Source organism: Thermobia domestica, chromosome 2, assembly GCF_964235325.1.
Source record: "Thermobia domestica chromosome 2, izTheDome1.hap1.1, whole genome shotgun sequence".
In the NCBI taxonomy this organism is placed as follows: Eukaryota; Metazoa; Arthropoda; class Insecta; order Zygentoma; family Lepismatidae; genus Thermobia; species Thermobia domestica.
Window position 1 is genome coordinate 328,575,648 of NC_137455.1, and position 23,347 is coordinate 328,598,994.

The 23,347-nt window shown below is 35.2% G+C and overlaps 1 protein-coding gene across 2 annotated transcripts in view; it reads left to right on the plus strand.

Annotated features, from left to right (window-relative positions):
• Positions 1-22,608, plus strand: part of LOC145679855 (uncharacterized) — a 112,965-nt gene extending 90,357 nt beyond the window's left edge. Inside the window, exons 6-7 of one of the 2 annotated variants that reach the window (XM_081750376.1) lie at positions 5,760-6,006; positions 21,729-22,608. In XM_081750376.1, coding sequence (XP_081606502.1) covers positions 5,760-5,991 — 232 coding nt within the window. In that variant the 3' untranslated portion in view covers positions 5,992-6,006; positions 21,729-22,608. Of the gene's footprint in view, positions 1-5,759; positions 6,011-21,728 lie in introns of those variants that run through there. The other variant, XM_081750377.1, reaches the window with a different exon arrangement.
• The last annotated feature ends 739 nt before the right edge of the window (positions 22,609-23,347 follow it).

Here is a 23,347-nt window from a genome sequence, read left to right on the forward strand (position 1 = left end):
CAATAAAACGGGGAAAGGAGCTGTCAGGTGTTCTAAACATAACTATTATAATGAACCTATGTCCTGATTTTTCGATTTCTATTACTGCATGCTCAAATGTCTGTTCCTCATTTAGATGCATGCTGTTGTTTTTTACTTTATACTTTAATATTTTTCTCACAAACATTAAAGTACCACCGTACCTACTGAAGGTCCGGCAAAATCCACCAACACATATATAATTTGGTAGGACTGTATACTCTATTTCACCTTCCCTCAACCAGTGTTCGGTAATACAAATTACATCTGGGTTCATCAGCTCACTGTCGTTTCTAATTAGTATGTCTAGTTCATCTATTTTAATTCTAATGGATTGTACATTCTGATGTAGTACCTTTAGTTCAACTGTATTACATTGGTTTGATTGACAGCATACTGACCTAGAAGAGATATCAATGTCGATGAGTGGATCATTTGTTATCTCTTTGATGCTTAGATTTTCATCTAACTTAGATACATGTTCTCCATTAACTACTTTAGAAGTGATATTATAGTCTCGTCGCATAAAAATCATTATTCCTGAGTTTTTCGAGTAATCGCCTTTGTCGATTGGTCACACGCCTACTACTACTAGGGGCGCCTACCGTTGAATGTGTGTGTTTATTTTGTGGTGTCATGCATTGAGAAATTGGGAGGATAACTTCTGTGTTTCTTTTGTTGTGTTCCGAAACGATTTCATTGCCTTCTGCGTTACCATTAAAGAAAGCAGCCATGGATTGCGAACTCACAGTAGATGTATCTGTACTCCTTTTTTTAAAGTTACATGTTTGATTGGGTACTGTCTTTCCACTATTAAGATTTACTAGTGTTACTGATGTACGCCCCAAGTTGTGTAGAATCTTTTTTGCTACTAATAACATTTGGCTATCCTCACTGTACATTTCAAGCAATCCATTCCCCATAGCTAAACTAAAACTTACGTTGGAGAACTGAAATGTGTTCAAAGCTCTAGAGGCATCTTTTACAACTGTGCATTTAGACGTTACATTTGTATTATTAGTAACCTGTTTGCAGGCTAAAGATTTTGTTTGCCCATTTCTGTATTGTACTATACTATATGATTTTGCACTGGACTTATTACTTATTAATTTATTTACCTTGTCTACAATGAAAAGCTTACCTCTGCGGTTTAAATGTAGACCATGCTGAGTATGGTGCGTTCGGTCGAGAGACTCAAGATCGACAATATGTACATTAGTATACTTGTTACATAATTTCTTGATTAGTTTTCCTGACTTCTAAATTGATACAAGATTTATCAATTAAGTCGTACCGGTGAGGGACTGTACAAACCAGAACATTGGTATTACTTAATTTACCTAACACACTTTCATAAGCAGCTATTACACTATTTGCTTCGTTTTTAGATACATCATTAGTTCCAGTGATTATTAACACATAATCCTCTTTTGTGAGTTTTTCTGTTTCTTGTACGCAGTCCTTCAACACTTGCTCAGATCAAGCTCCTGGCTTAACAAAGTTAACTGTTCTTAGCTTATTTAGTTTGTTGTTCATAAGTGTACCTAACCCACGACCTTGGCTATCTGATAATATAACTAGTTTCTTCAGGTCACTTTCCTGTCTATTACTCCCTTCAACATTCCTATTTCTTTTTTTTTCTTTTTTTTTTTTTTGTCGAGTCACGTCTAATTTTGTTCTCAGCTTGTGATGGGTTTCATCATCTTGAAAGAATTTCGGAATACTTTCCCTGTCCTGCGACATACTGCTTTTAAAATGTTCTTTGACCATTTCATCTTCAAGCACTACAAATCTATTCTGAGTTCTAATGCCTTCTGGTGAACCTACCTGTTGATATTGTGTGCTATTTACATTACGCATACAAATTTGTGACTTCAGATTATATCGCGGTTTACTTTTGTTTCGACCTTTTCTTTGTCCTCCAATAACTGCGTTTCGTATTTAATGTTGGATTTAACATTTACACTGTTTTTCTTCTGCCGAACATTTCCAACAAATTTTGCTGAGTTTTTAGCTATTGGTTGGTTGACACTATTATGCACTGAGTGAGGGACATAGTTTCTTTTCACCTGTTGAAGGATGTTGCTTTCTTGCGAATTAGGGTGTACATTAATATTGCGTTTTACAATTTCACTCCAGGATGCACTTGTATTTTCGTTTTGAGAGATTTGTCCATTATTTTGCAGAATGTCTTTAGATAATATGTCTATTATTAACTGTTTCGATAGAATTTCTTCTAGTTTTGCATTCAGTTCTCTTTGCAGCTTTTCGCAATTAATACAAAATGAACCCTCCTTGTATAACATAAACAAAATTCTAACACAAAGAAACTATAATTTTCAATATCAATATGATTTTTCTGAAACCATAATTTGAGCGTAAACTGTAAAGTTAAAACAGGGGAGCTGGCAACGCTGACTTTCATAGAGTTTGCAGCTATGAGATTGCAAATGGCCGCTAATTTATTGTAATATATTTTTCAAAATTCTGAGAATCCACTACAAACTAATAAAATGAAATCTACACAGTTATTATTATTTTGACACAGCTTTTCACTTTTATAAATTGGAGACTGGATTCAACATTTCTTTCCCTCCAGAGCGCTACCTCGCATTTAAAATACTAAAATAATACTCCTAGTGGAAGCACAAATACAAGTTTTGTTCACGTTTCATAAATTATTCATATCTCAGTTTCTATCACTACAAAAGCATATTTTCGATGTTCTTTTAACCACTGCACAACTCACAGATAAAATAGTGTAGAGTAAGTTCTTCCTAGAATAATATTACCTCTAAAATTCTTGCAATAAAGCGGGAGCATTTCATCACGCGTGCAATCGATAGGTACAAGAAAACCTTAATATAAGTCAACGTTCCTACATATGTTTTACAAGAACTGGATTCTGATGGCCAGTATTCGGGTGTTTACTAGTTCAGCAAAATGATGGACGCATAGGAGTAGCAAGACTCCAATTGGGCATCGAACTGAGCACTCACGGAAGTCAATGCTCACCTGAGATGCCAACAATATCCAACAGCAAAATCTTATTCTATCATGTACATATAAATAACAATATAAAAACACAGAAATAAAATATTCACACACGAAAAATATTGGGCGGATGGTAATATTGTGTACAACAAATAAAAATTATTTGAATTTTCCTATAGAATATTTCTAATAACTTTTTTTTTTTTTTTATTGTCGCTGAGTCAAAAACGTTATTAACATTTTACAATACAAAAATAAAAGAAAAATTGAAATTATATTCCAAGATAATAATATTATTAACTTTACATATTGATCTTTAGTGCCTATTAAAATAATTATACTTTTCGTTTACTAAGTTTCATTTTTTGCACCTATATTGAATGTACAAGCGCGGCACGGAGACGACGAATTTCGAAACGCAAAAGAAACATCAAAATATAATTCAAAGTGAAGATACATAACTGCACATTTTGTAAAATACTTAGCTTCCTTGTTCCACTGATGATTTATGCAGGATCTATTTTTACTGATCCATCATCTATTATCGTTATGGACTGATTATTAACATAAATATTACCTTAACATACATATATTTATGGGTACTGTCCTTTCTATATTGCTTCTGTGTCCATGAACGTTACTACATTTCCTGTGTTGCTTCTAGCTGGCTGAGGGATGTGTCTGTAGCTTCTTTTTATAGTTCTTTTATCCGATGCGACAAGCATCTCACCACTAAATTCGTGTATTAGTGTGTGAGAGTGAACAGATGAGCATGGGCGGGGAGGGAGCACTGTTAAATTTTCCGCAGAAAAATGTAAAATAACGATTATTTTTGGACGTTTGGAATTATATGCAAATCACCATATTTTACTGATTTGTAGACATTTTACTTCTTTTCTTTCCCACCAAAATATCATTTTTACCTAAGAAATCTATAGTTTCTTCAAGGTAAAACTAAATGCCTTTTCGGGGAAAACAACAGATTTGCTTCTTTCCAACCAAGGAAAGATGAATGGTCCGTATATGAAGTAAGTGTTAAAAATAACTTCTAAGAGCTACAAGAACTCCCTATAAGGAACATAATTTTGCCTTCGGAGCTTGCTGAACTATTTCAAGCCAATCTGAAGTAAATAATAAAGCAGTGAAATAGCGTTAAATTAACCGAGAATTACATATAGCGATTCTGTATCGTTATAATCTTTGGAGATGTTGTTTAAATCTGTTTGTAGATTATTCAAAACCCATTTTTCAGTTGGAAAGCATTGCTGGTAAGTTTTCTGTTGTCAGATGTAACGAATAAACGAAATTGTCACATTCTCTCTTGAAACAGTTTACGAAATTGAGTGTTTTGCGTACAGTTTCTTCCATGGACAAATTATTCTGCTTTAGTGTTTTCTTGGTGCTTAATTTCGCAGATTAGTGGAATTTATGAGTAAGCTCTCTGAGTAGTGTTTTTTTAAAAATATAATTTCAATTACAATAGTGTTCGTCAGTCACTAAATCCTTCTCTTAAAACAAAATTCGAGAAAAGTTTAGAAGCAAACAGTTTACAAACAAAACAATAAACTGATCTTGGTGAATACAGTAACTGATTTCTGTTGTATTTATCATTGACCATCATTGACTTTTGTCCGCTTTTGTCCAAAGTTTTTACAAGCAACACCTTACTGGTTCTTTACTACTGAAATGCTGGTAAGAATTGTCAACTGGCTCACTGTGGTGTCGACAGTCGATGGGTTTACCAACAATCCAATAACCCACATCATCAGTAGAAGAATCAAATCATAATCCTGGATTCTTTGCTATATTGTGATTTATTTTATCTTTTGTAAACATAATAATTTCTCCACCACCATCATGATCCACTAAACTGTCATTTTCAGCCCTGCACAATCTCATTCTCAGTGGAAGACTGAACAGGATAGCCGACGTAAACGAGAATTAGACAAGAACAATCACATAACCTTCCATGGACCGTGGGGCAGTTACCCGATTCTAATTTTGTTGTATTCCCAATACTAATATTAACCTTTATTATTACTATTAGTGAAGGCATCGGTAGCTCAGTGGTAGAGCGCTCTTTCCTGGCGCATAGGGTCCCTGGTTTGATCCCAGTTCCTACCAAGTAGGTTTTATGGTGGACAAACACCGTATGCGTCGGTTTTCTCGGAGTTCTCCCGTTTCCTTCCACTTTCATCATTCCATCATTATTATCCATCTCATCATCACCTTCTCCCTTAGGCTTGGTACATAATTGTGGAAAATTAAACTCAAAAAATAAAATAAATAAAAATACTATTATTATTATTTTTACTTCCGTCAAGAAGGGTGTTTTTGTCGGAGTATGAGCATTTTTCTTCACTGACGTTGTACAGATTTTACAGACTGCATACAAGGTTTTCCCTGCTTTTTATTTATGTGGATATTTTTCGACTTCGATTCCATGGCCCTTGCCAGAGCTCTGCACTCCCTAAGTGCTCTTGTTATCATTGTGTATAAATCTGTGTATAAGTTTTTCATTTAATGTGAGGTTCCCCTTTTGCGAATCCTTGTTCAATTGCACTATTTTCAATTTTGCTATATGACCCATGGCAAATTCAGCTATGTAAAATTTCTGTAGTGCCCCCTTTCCTTGATGCTATAAATACGTGCTTCTTTTCCTAAATGGTGAATTTACCCCTCCCGTTTGCCCGTGATGTGATCAGAGACAGAAATCACTTTCTTTTTTATTATCTTTGTTATTTTAGGACAAAACCAAATTCGCCGAGAACTGAAATACAACCAACTTCGTCAAACATCAAAGATCCTGATGCACAGAGTATTGGTATCCAGAAGGTGAAGCCGAGAAATAAACCGCAGCACGAAGACGAATTACTATATGATTTGTTTTTCAATGCGAATATTACTACATCCCAAAACTCTTCCAGAAATTTATTGAACAACTACAATGATGACAAAATATGGAAGATATTATCATGAAAACTAGCCCTTGAAGTAAGTATGTGAATTATTTTGACTTTGGTAGTTTTCTAGTAATATTCTAGTTGCAAACAGCAGTTTTGAATTAGTTAATATGATTTACCTACTGTTGAAAACAAACTGTAAAATGGTGAAAAAACTAGATGTAACGGATAATTAAACGTAATATTCATAGATAGAATAGAATGTCTAAAGTTATGTTAAAGAAAAATTAATGTCAGTTTAGCAAAAATATTGGTTACTTACCAATAAATCTCTCCACACGTATTGGAACAACAAGCTACTTCCGTCTTCTGTGGTAAGGTAACATGGATAAAAACGGACGAGAGAAAAAAGGTTTGGAGAAAGGAATTCGTATCACAGAATAGATGAATATAACGTGAAGGATATTAAAATACCACGAGCAGAGCACAGTGCGAAAGAATGAGCTAAATTGAAGAAAGCGCGAGTCTATGTTACTTCGCTATTACTGGATCCAAAATATACATCAAAGGTAGGTAACCGGTTCGCTATTACTGGATCCAAAATATACATCAAAGGTAGGTAACCGGATTCTATCAATGTTGCCAAAATCCAGATTTAAAGCCGGTTTGTATTTGTGAATAAAAAATGATTCTTTAATCTCCCGTTGTTTCTTTGTTTTTGCTGAACCTATCACATTACCCTGCTTTATACTGTCTCACTGTTGTTTTAAGCGAAGAACAAATCCAGACGCCCTCTTCTTTTGATTGTCTAACATGTTCTTTAATTCGGGTGTTAATATTGCGTTTCGTTTGACCTATATAAGAGGATTCACATTGAGCACGATAAATACTTGACTTATTTAGTGGATCAACCAAATAATTTGTAATTTCGGTAAGATATTTTTCTAAACTTTTCGGGGGGGGATACTGGAAGCAGATATGTTATGCTTTGCAAGAACACGTTGAGTTTTTATCGATAATTGTGGAAAGCAAGGAATTCCCATCCACGTTTTTGCTTCTTTGGGAATACCTATTTTAGGGGTTTGCACCGATCTGTGTGTTTCATTAAACCACTTTTGTTAGATGCGCGATTTATACTTTTTTTTTTTTTTTTGGTCCTATTTGATATAAAAACTGTATTTCGTCCTTAAAATCATTTGGACGATCACAAATTAATAATGCCATACGAAAAAGAAGAAAATTTTAAATATCAGTTTCTTTGTTTTTTTCCCCATTAAATTTGATTTTCAACTCATTGAGTATTAATCCTCTTACACTAAAATACATATTGCTGAGCAAAGCAACGTTTATTTATAAAGTAATAAATGTGTGTCAGTTTCACCAACTAACAGAACATATTGGCTTCATCAGACACTGTAGAAGTGTGATGAAGCCGATATGTTCAGTTGGTTGGCGCAACTAACACACAGTTGTAATTTTATAAGTAAACGTTGCTTTGCTCATCGATTTGTAATTTTAGTGTAAGTTATTCAATATAGCAAAGCTAGTATGAATCAGTTAGTTATTAATCCTCTGTAATTAAAACTCAAATTAGATGAGATAAAATTTTAAGTTATCGGTGTTGAATACCCTGCAAATTGATTATATAAGGAACTATTTATTTCCGTTTCCTTTGAAATAAAAAGGAATTTTGTTGGTTTGATTTTATTTTTTTTTTTCTTTGGATCTGTGAAACTTATATTTTCTGATATATAAACTGAACATATAATAACCAAATTCCATTTAAGTAGTATTTATATGTATGCAAAATCTTTCCTGGAAAAAAGCAAAGAACATTTAAATAGACGTGAAGAAGGGATCAGTTAAATAGAGCCATTAAAACTCCATAATAATAAACTTATCTTTGCTTTCTTTAGTTTTAGTTGTTTTCAATATTTCGACCCGCGCTAGTCATGATCACTATCTCTTTTTGTCCTGTTTGCTGAAAACTCACTATATCCACATTCTGTGTTGTGTTGCACTGTTCTGAGAAAGAAAATGAATCCCAAGTATTCCAAGACGAACTTATTTCCAAGAAAGCTTATTTTAACTTTAACGCTGAAGTATCCAATTTGTGTCCGTTCACTGATAACTTGCAGAAAACAAGTCAAGTCTTGTGTAATTACCGTAGTCACTTTTTCCAATAATTTCTCATGTATACTCTATATTTATATGCAATTGTTTAAATTTATTACATTTACAGTTTTCATATACAATTTCTTATTTTGTACATTACGAACGTTACGGATACTTACTTGAATTTCGCTACTTTCTTGCAGAAAAAAAAATGATTCATCAATGACAGAACTTGATGAAAAAAAAAAAAAAAAAAAAAAAAAACTATACTTGTCAACATCATTTCATTGATGGTAATATATATCCTCGCTAATCTCACCTCATGCAACGCAGTGCTGGTTGTGCAGTATTCTGGGACAGTCTTCATCTTGAGACAAATAAACCATCGTTAACCTATCGTTGTAAGAGACTTCTCCTAAATTCTACAGTCAACGTTACGTTTCATTTTTGACCACCTATGCAGTTTTCCTATGCATTGTGGCCAGATTTACGACAGGTATGGAGCTGATAACATCTCTTACATCTCACATCCTTAGTTGCACGTGTATGGTTAGTCCATACTTTAGAGAGTATCAACGCAGATGAATTTGTATGGCTGTCTCTTTCTTTACGAAATATTTGTGCTGTTCCATCATGGTTATTAACGCCACCGATGTTAGACTTTCGGTAGTTAGCACATAAGCACCCAGGAATTCCAGCAAGATTTCGAAACATTGCCAGAACAGTAATCCAATTTTAATATGTTGTACATGGATGGTTTGAAATGTGAGAATTCTGTTGGCTGTGCCTTCGTCACAGAGGAGAACAGTTCGGAATTCAACCGGCATCGCCTGTCTATTGACTACTGAACTGACAGCACTTAAGCTTACCCTCGACCATGCGTTTCAGCTTTGGCTGCGTCATGTACTTACCTGCACTGATTAACAAAGCGTAGTTAAAAAGCATGCAGAATGTCTTTAGTAAACATACCCTCGTGCAAGACATGCTTGAGAGATGTTAGCTATAGAAACGGGGTTGTGCAGTCATTGTCTGCTTACCGACTCAGCAGCTAAGAATGCCGTATTGGTAGGGATTATACTGAAGCACTCTCTCCCGTGCTTCACTCTTGGTAGTTATTAATTCCAACGGATGTGCTCTCTCTGGCAAGCTAATTAGAACCAGGCTAACAACTTCCAATCTGTTAAACCTACTTTGGGCAATTGGCAATGTCCTCGCCTACTAGTCGACTAGACGAAGTGATATTGGCGCATTTGCGTATCGGACACTCCTTCTCACACATTCCTATTTAGTGAGTGCGCAGCATTAATCGTCCGTATTGCGAAGTATTGCGAATACTGTATTGTCCTACTGAGAACTCGGGATTGTAGAAGCTCACACTTGGAGCTCAAAAAACACTTGGAGCTCAGAGAATGTTTAGGACTGCCTAAAAATCTTAGATTTTGGAGGATTATACGATTTTAAATGAAAACGTTCACACTTTTATTCGTGGGATTGCAGTAGTTAACGTGCTCTGAGGTTTTCCTGATATTTTTGTTTTCCTTTTTAGATTTTTCCTGATATTTTTTCTATTATTGCTGTATTACTATATTGTATTGCATTTCTATTAGTATATATATATATTATATTAGTAATTCTCTTCAATTGTAGAACTTAAATTAGAATTATACTTTTGTAGATATTGAATTTATAATATGCAGCAAAGTCGGCTATTAGCTTTATCCAGACCAGGACAAATAACCTTTCTGCTGACGTCTCAATTAAACTATAACAATCTATCAATCAATATCGCTATATACGTTGGTCAGTCAGAAAGTTAGTTGCACTCCTTCGTAAATATTTTCGGTCAAAGGCTATTTTGATGAAACTGTGTGCCAACACTGCAGACATGTAACTGTATCGTGTGACATAGCGACTTTCACGAGGCAAGTGGAGGTGTTCTGATAATCAGTTGTAAACATGTCTCGACAGCTGCAAGTGGCATATTGATTGAAAATGCGTGCAGTGATTTGTTTTTTGTGGGCGAAAAGGTGTAACTACACTGAAATTTATTGGGAGTTGCATGAAATGTATGGTGAAAATGCAATGCCACGTTAGCTATCGCGAAGTGGTACATGTTTGAGAACGGACGTACAGATATTGACGATGCTGAGCGCGAGGGAATACCATCAACTGTGACAAATGCGGAGATTGCTGCTCGCATGAATGAATGCATCCTTGCAAACAGACGCATAACTATAGAGGAAATCGCAAACGAACTGGGTATTTCTTATGGTAGTGGGCATAACATTATTGCCGATCAGCATTGGGCGGGATGTCTTTGCAGAAGGCATAGAAAATCTTGTACCACGCCTCGACAAATGCTTAAATAACGGAGGTAATTACGTTAAAAAGTAAATTTTACAAATAAAGTTAAGTAATACAAATAAAGAGACTGAACCTCGTAATATTTTCAATACTTTCGTTGTATATTTCATCAGACTGGAAGGGAAAGAAATGGGATCTGTTTCACCACATGTTTCTCAACAACTACGTCCAGATTGTCTCATCATCTGAGCTCTCCAACCGGGAATACGTCTTCAATCTTAGCACCAAATAATTTAGTCATTAAACAAATCTTTAATTATAATATGTGTGGTTGTCATCACATTTTCAAATAGGAAGAAGTATCTAGAGCCACCAAATTTTGTATACAGATAGATATTTATCAGACCCAATGTGTACGAAGCCATTTCTTCTATTTTCAGCTTGGAATAATTGTCAAGGTGGAGGGGATCAGACTGTAACGCATAAAAGAAAAGGAAAAAATACCCGAAACCATGAGCGGCGATTAGGCGGAACAAGAGGGGGCAGTTGCCCCCCACTTTTTTGAAGTGACGTCCTAATTTATATAATTTCATTTGGAAATGTAAACAGGGTGTCCATACAATTTGGAGAAAAGATTTCTGACTTTTCCCTGACTTTCCATGATGAAAGTTCCGGATTTCCCTGACGCCTGAATAACTTAAAAATATAGAAAAAAGAAAGAAACCCCAGCCTCAACATTCTCCATAGTTGGTCTTGTTCTCTTCCGCTTCTGTTTCTTTCTTTTTTCAATTTTCTTTCCAAAGGAATGTAAATTTACCAATATGTGCCGTTATTGATTAGGCCTACATAGTACACAAAATGTAAAGTTACAAACAAAAATGTGCAGTATACAAAGTACTTAAGATATGAAAAAAATTACACATTATATGCTTACACATTATAATAACAATTACACAGCATTATAATATTGCCTATAGTAATAAACAGTTCATACATGATTTTACTGATTATTAAACACACACACATTATGTAACACATACTTTTGCTGGTGCAGTTGTTAAATGCAACAAGTTTAGAAATTTATTTTCATATTTTCTCGCATAGTTTTCTTTTCATTGATCTGAATATCCTTGTCTTCACAGATTAATTTTCTTTTCTTCCTCCAGTTCCTTTTTTTGTTGCTGAATCTTCCGTTTCTCTCTCCTCTCGTCTCCAGCATTTATTTCTCTTTTCTTTTCCAAATACACCTGATATTGTCTCATTGAACTTCTCACTGAATTTATCATACCTCTAGTAATTATTAATCCTGATGATCCACCTATTCTCATCACAGAATCATATATGACCCGTTGAGCCACCAGAGATTCCTCTTGTAAGTTGTCAACAATGAAAAGTTTATTTACTGTGAAACCACTTTCAAAAAATGCGTTTCCGTGAGAGAAGATAAAACACATTTCATAACTGACCATAAGTCAACTAAGTTCTTCCCGTTTCCTAAGACTAAGTAAAAAACTCATCAAGTCCAATACCATCTCTATCATTGGCTATGAATTCATTCGAGTGTTCCTTAAATTCTTCAGTCTGAACTTTCACTGTGAGCTGGAGATACTATTTCTTCGCGTTCTCAGCCACTTGTCCAGATATCCTCGTGGCACCATGTAATTCTTCTAGAACAGCGTCTACCCTTTTGAGCAAATATGCCAGGATGTAGTTAGATGTGTTTTTCATGGGAATTTCATCATCATCATCTTCTTCTTATTATTATTATTATTGAGATTTTATTTCTGTTTAAACGGTAGAAAATATTAGATGGTAGTTGTCTCTGAAGTGTGTCATTAAATATACAGAATGCCTATCAATGAAATACATTGTGCTATATGTGAACTGTTTCAAGAGCAAGGGTAATAGTAATGCTAATTAGAGAGAAGGTAAAGATGTTTCCCGGCGCTTCTTCTAATTCGAATATTTATTATTATTTAGGATTTATGCTAATTAAGTTGAAAATATTTTGTTATTAATTTAGTATAAAATACTTTCGATTCAGCAAATTTCCAGCTCCAGTCTCTAGCCTACTAGTTGAATTTGCACTTTGATGTGTTGAAAAAGAACTATGCAATCGTCTTCATCATACCGTAGTTTGACTGTTGAGTTGAGTTGATTTTAGTTTAGCGTCCCGTTCAGCAGCGAGGCAATATGAGACGTGGACCTACTGATTAACGTGGAATCCGAACCACATGAGCTCCCGCCGGGAATCGAACCCGGGTCTCCCACGCCAAAGGCGCGTACGCTAACCGCTTAGCCGTAGTTTGACTGTCCCAAATTGTGTTTGACTGTCTAATTTTCAGCACGGTAAACCTGTTGCTCAAACATACGATGGAGCTTCGGTTATAGTTGGTGAGGTAGGAAGCTGCAGCCTCTTGTTAAACAAAGATATATATATATATATATATATATATATATATATATATATATATATATATATATATATATATATATATATATTACACAGAAGTCTGATTTTTTCATTGTTATGCCCATAGGTTTAATTTAGTTTTAGAAAAGTCCGTTGACTGCATAAAAGGGTGTAAGTTTTTTATTTTAAACTATGTGATTTGCTTCTCTTTTTTCGAAGTCAAAAAGAACATATGCTTTGGATTATGTTGCCAACAAAAGTATCCCAACAGCCTCAAACACAAGCTGGAACTGTAGAAGTAGGATAAATGATGTGCTGTATAGCTTTAAAGATTAACTGTTAGGACTCTTTAAATCCATGACGAAAACATCGACGAATGAGATTCTCAAACCAGAGTTCGTGCAGCAAAATTCTACCAAACCTTTCAAAGTTTTGACTTCAATTTTTTACTTGAACTGTTTTATGTTATAGGATCAAGATAAGAAATCTTGCTCGATATCTTACAGAAGGAAATTCATGATGTAAGTTTTTGCAGAAAAAAAAAAAAATATAGATGACTTTGAAGAATATCTAAGATCATTGAGAGACGGTTTCGATTATATTTAGTAAAAAATGGAAGAACCTGAAGAGCCACACTTTTCAAAAAGATCAAGGTAAATGAAATGGGATTTGACTCCCCCCCCCCCTAAAAAAATCGTTGCCAATGCCTATAGTCCGAAATGATTGATACGCTAAAAGAAAAAGTACTAGACTTTCTGATATTGAAAACATAGAGATAGTTGTAATATCAACAACCGGTAACAACTGTGAAAGTGTCACGCCACGCCACTGGTGGTGTGGATTAATTTCTTTTCGCATTATTGGACTCCATCTGCTGAGAGACCGCATGAACGCTGAACATTACATGGAAATGTTGGAGAATTTTGCATAACTACAACTTCCGAATGGAATAAGGCACATGAACTGTTATTTATGCATGATGGAGTTTCCCTGTATTATGCCTTGAATGTTAAAAAAGTGAATGAGCACTTCCCAGGACGCTGCTGGATAGGCCGCTGAGGTCTCAGAAAATAGCTAGCACGAAGCCCAGATTTCAACCCATGTGATTTTTGTTATGGGGGTGAGCTAAAGAAGAAATGTATTGCAGTTAACCTCAACTCTTGGTAACTAACATCAATGAAGTCATAAGCGGTGTTCCTGCTGAGATCTCAAGGAAGGTCGCAGAACTTGTTTGTGTAAGAAAGTATGTACACATTCACACATTGACTTCTAGCCTTAGGAAGGTAATGGCATCCAATAAAACTATGCATGTAGAGAAATGTGAAGTTCTACCTTGAATATTGTAGGAGAAACAAATGTTTGAAAATAGGGATCTATTTACTGCCCACCTATATATGTATATTTGTACAGAGGGACAACCTGAAAATTGATCATGTATGTTCATTAAAAAAATGAAATTTTAGTACAGGAATCCAGTAAATTCCATTCCAAGTTGATGCTTAGTGAAATTCAGATACACCTCACTAACTTGTTCAGTCTATAAAACATGATTACGAATAATTAATTCTTTTCTGATTCTGGGCTATAGTTTGGGTCAAACGACGTGGATGTTCCGAGCGATTAATTTACCTGTTCTGCTGGAGAGAATTCTAGCTTTAAAATTAGACTAACGATGCAATTTAAGTCCACGTGGCATGGGTTTCTTTTTTCCGAATGATCCCCCCCCCCCCCCCCCCCCGGCCATTTCTGTTAGACAGAAATATCAGTCTTCATTGCTAAGAAAACAAAGTTTGTTCCTCAGGCATTTGACATCACTTGTCAGAGAGAAACCCAACATCTAAAAGACAAAGTTTACGCAAGAAAACACTCTCTTAGTTAACTGCCGTAGGCCAACTTCATACAAAATTTTAAAAAATCGCTAAGGTAACTTAAACGTTATCATTTTTTACATAGTCTGAATAGCTATACACCAACTGAATACGTTATTCTTAGTTGCCTGCACTCACATATTATGAGGTTGAGAACAATAATGATACTAATAAAACACTTGCTATATTGGTTTCGTAGAAATAGCTTCTTGACGTAGAGGGTCATGCACTTGCTGTTGCTGTGTATATATGAAGATATGTTATAACCAACAGAAGGATTCAGTGCATTTCTGCAGACAGATACATATGAACACACACACACTTCTACCTAATAAATTCGATGTTTGCGAAACTTTCCATAATTGTTGGTGATATAATAGAGTACTCTAAAATCCGTGGGTATTTCTTTTAGTAGCGACCGGGACCAAAACAATGAAAAAGAGATTTTTGGTGAGATTTTATAAATTTCTCTTAGTTTAAGCTAAACTAGCCGTCTTCATTAGAAGTTAGTAAACGATATTTTTAAGCTAGTTGAAAAAAAAGCACAATTCATTAAGATGCGATAATTCGGGTAGCAGAGACAGGTATTTATATATACGTATATATACCAGTATGAAATAAATTTTAATAATTTTCTATAAAATCAAAGGCGATGTAACATTTTCATGTCCACATTCGTTAATAGCACATGCAATTGACTTACTTTCATGCTTGTGCCATAACCTTGTTGACTAATGTTATTAGCTGCCACCTTAGAACTATAATGTTTTGTGTTTTGTCAGTTTTTGTGTTGCTTTTGCTTATACATAACTGATGGTGAATAAATACTGGAGAGGGAGAATTGGACCCAGGGGCGTCATTTTTAATGGAACGGAGCGGCAAAGATATTAAATACAACCCTTATAATAGACCGTTTTCTTAACATGTATAATTTCCTGCACTATCCACAAACCGAATAATAATAATTAAGTATTCAGTACGTAGATAGTTATTACTTTCATCTTTGGAACCCACCAATTCCTCAGTATACTCGTCGTAATTAGGTACTCTTTTAACTTCTTATATATTTTATTCTTAGATTATTTGCCCGTCTTTTTGTGTTTAGTCTCGCAGTGTTCAAAAACCTATTTTTTCGCCAGTGAGAGCACTTAACCCCCGCCCTTTTTAATTTACATCGATTTTGATCAAAACCAAATGCTAGTGTTACCTAAATGTTTACAAATCATCCAAAGTTATTCTTTGGAGCACTTATTAGTGTCTCGTCATGTTTGCCAAGTGCTTGCCGGATATATCTCTTGTGTGATACCTGCGTCTACGTTGACTTATCCCATTGAACATGCTGTGCTTGTATCCAATTTTACAAAAGTTGTTTGTACTGTTATTGCATCAGCAGCATCTAAGCCTGCTCCTATTTGGGGCAATCCTGTTTCTTCTTGTGTTGTTTTTGTTGATACTACGCCTAATGCAATAGCAGCTACTACTAAGCAAGGTTTGCCTTTGTTTCCGTGTGTCAATGGTCTTTCGACATGCCTATTTTTATAATGGAGTACCTTGCTACAGCTTTGACAATCTTATTGTATCAAGATTCTCAACTTCAAATTATGTTGAAAACCAGGCAGTTATCTACTGTCTAAAACGCTACATTTGTCGAATGCCTTTTTTGTACATTATAGGCCTGTTTTATATAGCAATTGTATACATAACGTATCTCATGTTTGTTCAGAGGAAAATAAAGCAGATGGGGTCTTGCCTTATACTTCTCCAGCCTCAACCAATCAGAGCGCTTCACCAACCAGGACGATGACGGGGAATGAACGCCTTAGTTTGATTTGGGAACTTGAGGGGAGTCGAATGTGTCAGCGCGCGAAGCAGCGTTGATTGATTGACAACCGTAACGAATACACCTTCATTTTTATTACAATCCACAAAGCTATTTTTTAGTTTCTTCCGATTTACTATTGTTCTCTAAAACCTTTTCTCCCGAGCCTTAATCTCCTAATTTATTTTCTTCAACATACATTAGAATTCTATCTGCAAACCACTCCTTGATCTTAACTCTGTGATACCTCATTTCATTACACTCACTCCGTTTTACATACAGCTTTTTTTCTGTCTTTGCCAATGTATTTCTTTTATTAAATACAGAGCGTTCAAAAAGTCTCTATACACCTGAATTGTGGCAAGTCAAAGTCGCATTCAAAGTCACATGAAATAAAATTTTATGCGAAAGTTTGCAACACTGCTATATTATCGCCTTGCGTGAAGTTCCTTTCTTAGATTCCAGTCGGCAAAGTGACGTTGAAGTGATTGTTGCATCTAGTTAGCGGTCTCTGAAACAATGGTGTTAACTTTGGAACAACGAATATTCCTGGTTGAACATGTGTTCCGTGAACAAGGTGAGTACAAACAGACAGTCAAAGATAAGTTTGCAGCTAACTTTCCGGATACACCTGTTCCGAATCGTCACACTGTAAGGGCACTGATAGATAAATTTAGAGACATTGGAGCGGTAATAGACTATGATCGAAGTGGTAGACCGTCAGTGCTCGATGAAGAAAAAATGCTACACATATCGGATGCAATGCAACGTAGCCCCCATAAACCACTTCGAAAACTTGGGGGGGGGGGCCCAGGAAGAAGCAATAACTGTTGGTACGGCACAAAAGGCGGTTCGTAAGAAACTGCGTCTTATCCCGTATAAGGTGAGAGCGGTGCAGCAGTTACTTCCTCCCGACAGTGTAAAACGAGTGCAGTATTGTGAATGGTTTACACGGTTTGTTATGGACAAGTCTGACGATGTTTTGGATAATGTTTCTTTACTGATGAGGCCTGGTTCCATTTATCAGGTTACGCCAATGCCCAGAACTCACGTTTGTGGTGTGCAGAAAACCCACATGTCATACATGAAGTTCCTCTGCATGACCAAAAGGTAGGGGTGTGGATTGCAATATCCAGAAGAAGAATAGTCGGCCCCATATTTTTCAGACAAACAATAGATTCAACTCGTTATTGCGAAATTATTCACCAGTTCATGGGAGAACTAACGGAAGACGAAATTCGTAATGCTTGGATACAACAAGATGGCGCTACAGCACATACAGCTCGCCAATCCATGAGATTACTGCAAGAGGTTTTTGGAGATCGAATAATTTCAAAGGGATTGTGGCCACCTCGGTCTCCTGACTTATCTCCTCCGGATTTTTACTTCTGGGGTTATGCAAATATTTCTGTTCATAAAGGGAACCCCCACACGCTACAAGAACTCGAAACAGATATTCGAGATTTTGCTCATAGCATTCCACATGAACAACTTGTGAGAGTATTTGAGAACAAGAAGAAACGTGTGCAAGCTGTGAAAATGTGTGTTAAAATATGTGTGTATATGCTACGCCCTGTACATAGTGCTTTTATGCCATAAAATATAATAAATTTTGAGTAAAATAATTTTCTCGTTGCTTTGAATATGTGACAATTCAGGTGTATAGAGACTTTTTGAGCGCTCATTTTACCTACATGCTTTTCTTCTACATTATTTCTCACTTGTATTTATAATTTTTAAATTATGTTCATATTTAATATATATAACGACAAAAAGTTCGTTGTTGAATTCGCTGTCTCTGTCTCTCTCTGTGTGTGTGTTTGTTATTTGCGAATTTTTCAATTTTGACCTCTCCATTCGATAGAGCATCAAAAACTATCTGAGAAAGTCTTGGAATTTTTCACGTCACTCTTACCGCTCCCGAGATATTAGCAAAAAACGTTCCGATTTCAGGAGATTGTAGAAACCATATCTCGGAAACCGTACGTCATAGAGAGATCACATTGGTGTTGATCAATACCTAAGAGGATGGTGAACATTTTAGTATCAATAGTAACCGGTGGCCAATGGCCAACTGGCGACCATTTCCAGATATTGGGCGAAAAGTTCGGATTTCGGGAAATTTACGGAGTCATATCTCGGGAACCGCAAGTCAATGAGAGCGGAATTTTTCAATTTTGAGCATATCGTAGATCGGTTTAAGAGGTTTCCTCCTTCGTATAAACAAAACACTTTCTCATCACTCCCGATTACACGGTTCCAGAAGTCTTGTGGTTTGTTGATGTGTGTCCTTGCGAACTCTACGCGAGCATGTAATGTGCATCTGTTAGTTTGACCTGCAAAGCAGAACAAATAATATAAGTACAGTTACACTGAATTCCAGACCTAAAGTTGTTTTCAGATTTGTTGCAGCAGCGAACGAGTTTGCTGCGTTAGCTTCAATAATCGAAACATCTTCAGCTTCTGCTGTCAATTGTGGTCTACTCAGTTTCGCTTTAGTTTGTAATGCCTGTTCCCCTTCCGCTTCAAATCGTTCAATTCAATATCTTAATGTTTTAATATCCAGGTTCATGGCTCGAGCAACTTGCTTTTTAGGAATTCTAGCTTCCCATATGCAATTATTCTTCCTCTAGTAATACGATGCAAATAGCCTATCATCTTTGGTTTATCTTTTCATAAAAGCAATACGCCATAGACAACAAAGTTCTTTTTAAGTTCGTTCTGGAAATGCTCTTGGAACATTCTTAATTGGTTTTACTTTTTAAAACGGTATACGTATGTTATACGTATATATTTATTATTTCTTCGCTCATCTGTACTTTCATGACTCATTTCTCACACTAGTTTTACCACCTTCCACTGAACCCTACGCTTCTCCTCCCCACTGGCCTAGTAACTAGCTTGCGCGCGCCTTTGATTCACGACAATCGATCGGAGAGCAATGAAATTTCAACGCATTACGGTGGTTCGGATTCTTTTTTAAACTGTAGGTCTACGTGTCATATAGCCTGAAAAGTGACGCTAAACCCCAATTCAATCAAAAACAGAGCTTATCTACGTTCCATTCCAACATAGCATCCAATTGAATACTGAATATTTCTCACCTCTTTAATATTTTCTTGCTACTTCTTCTTCTCCATATCTGATAAGATATTTAGCGAAAGTGCGTACATTGTACTTTACCCACTTCGGGAGTCCTTTGTTTTAACTCTATATATACAATATTAATGTACAATTAGCTAAACATCTACTTTAAACAATATATGAATTTCTGAAGCGAAATGTTATTATTTCATTTCTTTAATTTATATATATATATATATATATATATATATATATATATATATATATATATATATATATATATATATATATATATATATATAACGATACAGTTATGAGTACTGCAAACTACATAGGTTTGTGATACCTGTGAAAACACAGGAATAGAGTATAAAAGTGTGTTTTGGAACTCAATAAAATTTTTCACATTTTATTTATTTATTTTTTAAAGGATAATAATGTTTTCAAAGTATGAATTGAACGAAATGTTGATTATGCTTATGATGTAAAAATAGCTACATAAATGAACAAATGCTCCCTTCTTACTATACTGCGAACTAATAATATTAAGTAAAAAATGCAGTTTCATTCTGTTGAATGAAATCAGCTTACCTCACACTTACAGTTTAGCAGTGCGTGTGCTTCTTGAAAAGTACAACTGTATTCTCTCCATTGCGATCAACTGACATTTTTCAGTCTTCCAATTTAGTCGAAAACATTTCGTTCCAAAGTTTCAAGACAAAGACGAAAAAATCAGCTAACTACCTGCCTTTTTGATGCAAATTTTCATCCATATTCGAAGATCTGTTTGATTCGAACATTTTAACATAAACGAATCCTTTCTCTCTCTCCTTTTATTGTTATCAGAGTTTTAAGACACTATACAGATATATTCAGGAGATACTTTCATGAATTTTTGTTCTGTATGTTAAATGTATAACGTAACTCACATAACAGTGTTTATTTGCAGGGATTATTGAATATTTCTCTGCAATTTTGCACAATATATCAGTTTCTCCAAAAATTACTGGAATACCACGTCAAAAATAAAAAAGTAATGTTACGAATTATATCATCGACTCCTTGAGAGTAGTTCTCTCTCTCTCTTTCTCTCTAAAAAAAAATCCAGTTTCTATCATGGATTATTTCTTTGAATCCTACTTGTGTATTTTCTCAGGGATTATAAAGCTTTGTAGATTGCTCATTTCATAACTGTACCAACACACACTTCAAATTAAATTAGTGGTATAATAAAATAAATAAATAATATTTTACTCTAGAAAATTCGATATGAGGATATTCCGGAAAGCTTTCACTCGGGAATATTGTGAAGAATGTCTCCGGAAATAGTAATCTAGTAATTCTATATTTTTGCATAGACATCCGATAAATTCTTTTAGTTCTACCAAACAAGACCCTAATCAAATCTATATTACGAGGGAGGATTAGAAACTAAGGTTACAAGGTTCAGTCTGTTATAGAGGAATGAAGAGTGTGCAGTAATTGTACTACACAGAGTTTTAGTCGCACGCCACCTACGGCGCCAGTTGTAGGTAAACACAAATGGCAATTCGTTTGGAAAACTGGCCTCGCGAAGAAATCCGCTCAAACATGTAACCGCGGCTGAAATTCACCGGCAGCTGGTAGAGATTTACGACCAGGACTTCTCACCGAGAACGTAATCTCCCTTTACCACAAAGCGCGCCCGCATACAGCCCAGAAGACCATCACGGTGTTCAAGCAATTTCATTGGGACATCATCGACCACTCTCCCTATAGCTCAGACCTCGCTCCAAGCGACTTTTACCTGTTCCCGCACTTGAAGGAGCACCTAGGAGACCGTTGCTTCACTTCACAACGAGGTAGTGAAAGATTTCGTGACAACATGGCTGAACACGCAAGGACAGGATTTTTACCAGGAGGGAATCTTCAAACTTATCCCACAATGCAAGTGCTTCAACCGATATGTAGATTATGTCGAAAACTAACTTAATGTATGTGCTATCAGTTGGCTGTATTGGTTGTATGAAATAATTTTTACACGCTTCACTGTAGGTTTTGCAACTTTATTTTCTGATCATTCCTCGTATAAATTTCAAACGTCTTTAAACATGAAAAGATTGTAAAATATGAAATTTGTTTATTAGGCCGCAAATGATTAATTAATTAGGTTTTACTGTTGCGTTTCTTTCAAACAACTGAAGTAATCTGCAATATTTTTATCATTACAGAAAGAAGATTAAAGTGGCGGCAATGAGTTTTATTCTATTTGAGATCAAGTTCTCCATCTTTGTATGGTTAGAGAACCAACTGACAGCTGTTACAGCAGTGAAAGTTATTAATATCCAGCATTTGAAAGAAACTTGATCATACTGCGTATCTGAAATCAATAGTTTCTTCATCAACACAATTTATGTAAAAATAATGTATTGTTTGCAATTTTACACAGTCTATTGTACGCTGTATAATTTACTATGTCTGTTATAAATCGTTCATATCCAACCTAAAGCTGGAAAATTATAATAATTTTCCTTCTATTTTTAGAACAGTACTTTACAATTTCATTAAGCTATGCTACAAAACAATATATTGTTGTGTTCCGAAAGACAATGTTGTATAAGATATTGTTAATAATAAGAGGGTAAAAGAACTGGCCATCCTCCTGTAGCTGCACTAGATTAAAACCTACTATGAGCAGATAGTCAGAAAAGAAATTAGTAGATTATTTAATATCTTGTTAAAGCCATACCTAATAAATACGTAATACTCAGCTTAACAAGAGATAAAGCAAAGTATCCTACAAGTGCAATGAAAGTGATATAATTATTTTGAGAAATTATTTTGTCAATTAAGCAATGTTCTAAAGTCATTGTTAGTGTTATATATCTTTCTAAAATGCAATTGTGTGTTCACAAAAACATTAAACATTTTACGGGAAAGCTTTTGGAACGATTTTGATAGCAAATATCACAACACTTTATCAGATTTTAACTGAATTCTTTTATGAAATAGTCAAAACTTAAACCAAATTGTCATTTTGAATTATTTTAATGCTCCTCATATTTTGATTATCATATATTTTTAAGGCAATGTACAATAATAAAATTCTTCTATAAAATCATCTTTAATTTATTATTATTGTATTGTAATATGTAACCATTTCAAGGAAAGCGTTATGGGAACTTGGAAGAGAATTTTTCATAAAAAGGTAGGAAAATATATGAATTAAAGTTTGGGCAAACTCCAAATTCTCTTTCAAAATTAAGTTAAACAGTCACTAAAATTACAGTTCCTGCTTCTTCGAATGATTGCAAAGGTTTTTTTTTTTTTTTTTTTTTTTTTTTTTTTTTTTTTGTCGGGAAACATTAGTGACAGTCTGAACTCCTGCCACTTTGAGCCCAACTAAAGATGTATTTTTCCAAAAGCGCCCCTCTCCAATGGTTTCTCGTCTACCCGCCTTTAATATCGTTTGCAAGCTTTTCGATTACCCCTCGTATCTCCGTTATTGAAATGAAATTTATGCCCGTTAGGCTAAGGGGGACGATGATTAAGGCAAATGAATAATGATGGAAGAATTGGTGGAATGTAAAAAGAAACAGGAATACCCCGAGAAGACCCACAAACACGATGTTGTCCACCAAAAACTTACTTGGCCAGAGATTGAACCAGAGACCCCACGCACCAGAGCACTCTAACACTGAACCATCGCGCCATTATCTACATTATTATTAACTACGTGCATATATCTAAAATTCTTTTACAGTTCTTTCCTTGAATTACGATCTGAAAAAAATGCCTCTTGACATTTTTCGCTAGGTCTGATAACTTTAACATATATTCACTCAAATAT